This window comes from Rutidosis leptorrhynchoides, chromosome 1 (assembly GCF_046630445.1).
Source record: "Rutidosis leptorrhynchoides isolate AG116_Rl617_1_P2 chromosome 1, CSIRO_AGI_Rlap_v1, whole genome shotgun sequence".
Classification (NCBI taxonomy): Eukaryota; Viridiplantae; Streptophyta; class Magnoliopsida; order Asterales; family Asteraceae; genus Rutidosis; species Rutidosis leptorrhynchoides.
Window position 1 is genome coordinate 445,841,831 of NC_092333.1, and position 7,351 is coordinate 445,849,181.

Here is a 7,351-nt window from a genome sequence, read left to right on the forward strand (position 1 = left end):
CAATGGTTTTCTTGTAAGCTGCTTTAGTGCAGCTTCCCTTCTCTCCTCCATGAGGTCAAGGATAAGACGAAGGCTTTCCTTGTTCTCCTCAAGGTTCGCGGTTCTGTTAGTTAATACCTGTATCTCCGCGGGCAGTACCGCCTCAGTGCCGTAAACCAAACTGTAGGGGTTTTCTCCGTTACTCTTTTTGGGTGTGGTTCGGTGAGCCCAGAGAACTAGGGGGAGTTCTTCCATCCATCCTTGGTGGCACTTACCTAATCGCTTCTCCGGGCCTTTTAAGATATCCCTGTTGGTCACTTCAACCTGTCCGTTCCCTTGTGGGTGGTAAACGGAGGTGAAGGTTTGCTTTATCTATAGCTTCTCACAAAACCCTAGGAAGATGCCTTCGGCGAATTTTTTCCCATTATCCGAAACGATCTCTTGGGGTATCCCGAACCGACATACGATATGCTCCCAGACGAACTTTTCTATATGTTTCCCAGTCGTGGTGCTCAGTGGTTTTGCTTTCGCCCACTTTGTGAAGTAGTCTATTGCAACTACCAACCATTTGTAGCCTCCTGGTGCTTCGATGAGCGGACCTACTATATCTATGCCCCATTTTGAGAAAGGCCATGCTAAAAGCACCGATATCAACTCTTGCTTTGGCTGTTTTTGAACTTTAGCATGGATCCGACATGGCTCACAGGTTCTTAAAAGTGTGATTGTGCCTTCGTGCATGGTTGGCCAATAGTACCCCATCCTTAGTATTTTTGCCACGAGACCTTGGTCCAGAATGGAGCCCACATATACCTTCATGCATTTCTCTGATGATCATCGAAGCTTGATTTGGTCCGACACATCGAAGCCAAGGGGTAAGGAAAGATTTTCTGTACAGGGTTCCGTTCATTACTTTGTATGACGGTGCTTTGATCCGGATCTTTCGTGCTTCCTTCTTATCTTCGGGCAAGATTCCAAGTTCCAAGTATTCCTTCAGTGGCTTCATCCATGTGTTTTCTTCTTCAGTGATTAAGTCATGAACCTCCTGCACTTCGATGGACCTTCTTTCTAACACTTCGACCAATACTTCTTCTGCTAAGTGTGCGAAAGTGATGGAGGCTAGCTTGCTCAAAGCATCTGCGTTCTTATTTTGACTTCTTCTCACATGTTCAATGGTGAAGCTTCTGAAGCTTTCCACTAATTCCCTGACCTTTGACAAGTAGAGTTGTATGGTGGGTTGTCTTGCTTCGAAGACACCTAGAACCTGGTTGGCAATGAGTTGGGAGTCTACAAAGGCTTGCAAATGCTCAATTTTTATTTCTTTAGCTATCTTGAGTCCGGCGAGCAGAGCTTCATATTCTGCTTCGTTGTTGGTCGTGTTGAATTCGAAGCGTAGCCCGTATGTGAACTCCTGTCCCTCTGGGTTAATTAACATAAGCCCTGCCCCTGAGCCATCAGAGCTAGAAGCTCCGTCGGTGAACAATTTCCATTCCTCCGTTTCGACAGACGGAGTGATAATTTGTGCGAAGGTGGAATCATTCTCTTCATTTGTCTTTGTCGTTTCTGCCATGAAGTCTGCTAGCACTTGGGCCTTGATTGAATGACGAGCTTGGAAATCGATGTCATGTTCCCCGAGTTCTATGGCCCATTTGGCCATTCGACCCGACTTTTCTGGCTTCATAAGTACCTGCCTGATTTGCTTGTTAGTTAACACAATGATAGGATGAGCTTGAAAGTTCCTTCGTAGTTTCCTGGCAGTGTGAACTAAGGCGAGTGTAAACTTTTCGAGCTCTGGGTAGTTAACTTCCGCACCTTGTAGAACCCGACTTACAAAGTATATGGGGACCTGTACCCTTTCTCGTTCTGCTACTAGTACCTCGCTGATGCATTCCTTGGACGTTGCTAGGTAGAGATAGAGTGTTTCCCCTAGCTTTGGAGACGTGAGGGTTGGCAGATTAGCTATGTGTGCCTTCATGTGTAGTGACCCGAACTTTTCCATGTTTATATATATTAATTGAGATTGATATTTACATGATTAAATGTTTCCAACATGTTAAGCAATCAAACTTGTTAAGACTTGATTAATTGAAATATGTTTCATATAGACAATTGACCACCCAAGTTGACCCGCGATTCACGAACGTTAAAACTTGTAAAAATGACATGACGATATATATATGGATATACATATGGTTAACATGAGATTATGATAAGTAAGTATCTCCATAAGTATATTAACAATGAGTTATATACATATAAACAAGACTACTAACTTAAGGATTTCGAAACGAGACATATATGTAACGATTATCGTTGTAACGACATTTAAATGTATATATATCATATTAAGATATATTAATATATCATAATATCATGATAATATAATAATTTAACATCTCATTAGATATAATAAACAATGGGTTAACAACATTAATTGAGATCGTTAACTTAAAGGTTTCAAAACAACACTTATATGTAACGACTAACGATGACTTAACGACTCAGTTAAAATGTATATACATGTAGTGTATTTAGATGTATTAAAATACTTTTGGAAGACTTCAAGACATATATCAAAACACTCATACTTAACGAAAATGGTTACAGTTACTTTCCCATTCTTTTCTTTTCCCATTCTTTTCTTTCATCAAGAATTCTAGTCGTATTCTTACCCGTATTATACACAGCTTCAAAACGTACTTACTATGGGTATATACCAATAGGAACTAGCATGGGATTCCACTCTTGATTATGTCATGTATGACTAATCAATTTTAACTTCTACCATGAGCTAGTCAACTAACTAGAACTCCTTTTAACCCCACTCACCACTCACCAATTACCACTCATCATTCACTCCATTTCACTTCCAATTCTCTTTCTAATTCTCTCTACACACACACACACTATTATGAACGTACTTTTCCAGTAGTTAATCATCATCTTCATCAAAAATCACTTCAAGAATCAAGCTATAATCATCATAGGAAGAACACTTCAAAAATCCCTTCAAGTTTACTAATTTACTTCCAAGCTTTCTAATCCATTCCAAGTAATCATCTAAGATCAAGAAACCTTTGTTATATACAGTAGGTTATCTTTCTTATTCAAGGTAATATTCATATTCAAACTTTGATTCAATTTCTATAACTATAAACTATCTTAATTCGAGTAAAAATCTTACTTGAACTTGTTTTGTGTCATGATCCTACTTCAAGAAATTTCAAGCCATCCAAGATCCTTTGAAGCTAGATCATTTCTTGTCACTTCCAGTAGGTTTACCTACTAAACTTGAGGTAGTAATGATGTTCATAACATCATTCGATTCATATATATATAACTATCTTATTCGAAGGTTTAAACTCGTAATCACTAGAACATAGTTTAGTTAATTCTAAACTTGTTCGCAAACAAAAGTTAATCCTTCTAACTTGACTTTTAAAATTAACTACACACATGTTCTATATCTATATGATATGCTAACTTAATGATTTAAAATCTGGAAACACGAAAAACACCGTAAAACTGGATTTACGCCGTCGTAGTAACACCGCGGGCTGTTTTGGGTTAGTTAATTAAAAACTATGATAAACTTTGATTTAAAAGTTGTTATTTTGAGAAAATGATTTTTATTATGAACATGAAACTATATCCAAAAATTATGGTTAAACTCAAAGTGGAAGTATGTTTTCTAAAATGGTCATCTAGACGTCGTTCTTTCGACTGAAATGACTACCTTTACAAAAACGACTTGTAACTTATTTTTCCGACTATAAACCTATACTTTTTCTGTTTAGATTCATAAAATAGAGTTCAATATGAAACCATAGAAATTTGATTCACTCAAAACGGATTTAAAATGAAGAAGTTATGGGTAAAACAAGATTGGATAATTTTTCTCATTTTAGCTACGTGAAAATTGGTAACAAATCTATTCCAACCATAACTTAATCAACTTGTATTGTATATTATGAAATCTTGAGATACCATAGACACGTATACAATGTTTCGACCTATCATGTCGACACATCTATATATATTTCGGAACAACCATAGACACTCTATATGTGAATGTTGGAGTTAGCTATACAGGGTTGAGGTTGATTCCAAAATATATATAGTTTGAGTTGTGATCAATACTGAGATACATATACACTGGGTTGTGGATTGATTCAAGATAATATTTATCGATTTATTTCTGTACATCTAACTGTGGACAACTAGTTGTAGGTTACTAACGAGGACAGCTGACTTAATAAACTTAAAACATCAAAATATATTAAAAGTGTTGTAAATATATTTTGAACATACTTTAATATATATGTATATATTGTTATAGGTTCGTGAATCAACAGTGGCCAAGTCTTACTTCTCGACGAAGTAAAAATCTGTGAAAGTGAGTTATAGTCCCACTTTTAAAATCTAATATTTTTGGGATGAGAATACATGCAGGTTTTATAAATGATTTACAAAATAGACACAAGTACGTGAAACTACATTCTATGGTTGAATTATCGAAATCGAATATGCCCCTTTTTATTAAGTCTGTTAATCTAAGAATTAGGGAACAGACACCCTAATTGACGCGAATCCTAAAGATAGATCTATTGGGCCTAACAAACCCCATCCAAAGTACCGGATGCTTTAGTACTTCGAAATTTATATCATATCCGAAGGGTGTCCCGGAATGATGGGGATATTCTTATATATATGCATCTTGTTAATGTCGGTTACCAGGTGTTCACCATATGAATGATTTTTATCTCTATGTATGGGATGTGTATTGAAATATGAAATCTTGTGGTCTATTGTTACGATTTGATATATATAGGTTAAACCTATAACTCACCAACATTTTTGTTGACGTTTAAAGCATGTTTATTCTCAGGTGAATACTAAGAGCTTCCGCTGTTGCATACTAAAATAAGGACAAGATTTGGAGTCCATGTTTGTATGATATTGTGTAAAAACTGCATTCAAGAAACTGATTTCGATGTAACATATTTGTATTGTAAACCATTATGTAATGGTCGTGTGTAAACAGGATATTTTAGATTATCATTATTTGATAATCTACGTAAAGCTTTTTAAACCTTTATTTATGAAATAAAGGTTATGGTTTGTTTTAAAAATGAATGCAGTCTTTGAAAAACGTCTCATATAGAGGTCAAAACCTCGCAACGAAATCAATTAATATGGAACGTTTTTAATCAATAAGAACGGGACATTTCAGTTGGTATCAGAGCGTTGGTCTTAGAGAACCAGAAAATTTGCATTAGTGTGTCTTATCGAGTTTGTTAGGATACATTAGTGAGTCTGGACTTCGACCATGTTTTCTTTAAAAATGATTGCTTAACATTTTTGTTGGAAACTATATATTTTTAACATATGAATATTATGTGATATATTAATCTCTTAACGTGTTTGATATTATGTGATAGATGTCTACCTCTAGAACAAGTCCCATTGACTCACCTAATAATAATGAAGAGTCAAATGTAAATTGGAATGATTCGTGGACTGATTCACAAGTTCCCGAAGAGGAACGGGAAGAAGAATCGGAACCGGAAGAAGAATCGGAACCGGAAGAAGAATCGGAACCGGAAGAAGAAATAGAACCGGTGGGGGAAATAATAAAACGGTTAAGTAAAAGAGAATCCTCAACCAACCGACCAAGGTTAATTATGGTCAATGGTGTTTCCGTCAAGGAAGCAAAATATTGGGAGGATTACCAATTCTTCGATGAATCGGATTCTGACGAGAATTCTGATGATGTTATAGAAATTACCCCAACTGAATTTAAAAAGGCAAAAGAAAATAATAAGGGAAAGGGCATAAAAATAGAGAAATCTAATTCCAACCCCGATGAACTTTATATGTATCGTCAACCGCCGAAGTCCTTAAGTTGTAACAATGACCCGGGAACCTCTAAACCACCAGGTTTTTCTAAACCAATGTGGACAACGACGGCTCGTATTAGGGGAACATCATATATCCCTAGAAACTTGGCAAAACGAACCAAAACCGAACAAGAAGAAACGATCGAGTCGGAATAAGATAGTTGTATTCGTGTGGTGTAATATATGTAATATAGTGTGCTTATGCTTTATGATATATGTAAAAATTGCTTGTATTAATAAGTATTTTTTTTTATGAATCTAACTCTTGTCTATTTTACAATATAAAAACACAAAATGGATAGACAACCCAATATTTTAAGAGACCTACCCGGAGACATGATTGATGAAATCTTGTCTAGAGTCGGTCAGAATTCCTCGGCACAACTATTTAAGGCGAGATCAGTTTGTAAGACATTCGAAGAATGTTCCAAGAATGCCTTGGTTTATAAAAGGCTTTCGTTCGAAAGATGGGGGATATCACATTGGGAAATCCATAAGTTACGATGTGTTTACTTTGACGCATATATTGCGGGGAACCCAAATGCTATTTTACGCAATGGGTTAAGATATTATTTTGACTCAATATATCCGAATATTGGACTTCGTGATTTAGAAAAAGCGGCTAACATGCAACATAAAGAAGCATGTTATGCTTACGGGTTAGTAATGTTCGCTTCTCACCAAAGTGAGAACAAGAACATCGGGCTACAACTATTAAACAAAACGTTCCCACAAGTGACGGAGTCGGTAATTGGGGTAAGAAATGAGGTTTTTAGGTTATTACGAGACTGTTGGTCATTACGTAACCCTCGTCCCTTTGACGACATTACAACACGCTGTCTTATCAATGACCATAACGGTTATGTTCCACAAGACCAAGGATGGGAAGTAGTCCTAGTAAAACCAGAATGCATGACTTGTTTCTGGACGTATGAATTACGTGTCTTTATTGCCTTTGCTGAACGACTTGTGTACTAGCTAGAATTATCTTCACAACTATCTTGTATCAAAGTTATTGTGTGCTATATTTCATGCTTTATGTAAAATAAGCGGTATTGTAAGTTTGTAAAATATTGTATAAAAGTTTGAACGCGAAATATTATTACAATCAGTTTTTCGTATAGAATTGTAGTAGTTGAATTGTATATTAGCTACTAAGTATGAACTTAACGGGTAGGTACTACCCGAATTTAAACTTATAAAACGCTAATATGAAGAAAAAGCTTTTATAAATGAGTTCATATTATGCTACAAAATACTATTAACTACTCTTAATATTCTGTATGATTAACTTGTTCCATTTGACTATTTTGAAGGAAATGGCACCGACTACTCGACACACCGTGAATATGAATGAAGAGTAATTTCGTACTTTTCTAGCTTCAAACATAGCCGCAGTACCGGCTGCGCTACATACCAACAATAACCTTGGATCTAGCAGTACATGAAATCGTGTAGGATGCACCTACAAAGAA

The 7,351-nt window shown here is 36.2% G+C and overlaps 1 protein-coding gene across 1 annotated transcript; it reads right to left on the reverse strand.

Moving 5' to 3' along the window:
• Positions 1-351: 351 nt before the first annotated feature.
• On the reverse strand, positions 352-1,951 carry LOC139903003 (uncharacterized). The gene is made up of 2 exons (XM_071885757.1): positions 734-1,951; positions 352-645 (listed from the first exon to the last, which is right to left on the reverse strand). The coding sequence occupies exons 1-2, from the start codon at positions 1,949-1,951 to the stop codon at positions 352-354; spliced, it is 1,512 nt and encodes a 503-aa protein (XP_071741858.1).
• Positions 1,952-7,351: the final 5,400 nt, after the last annotated feature.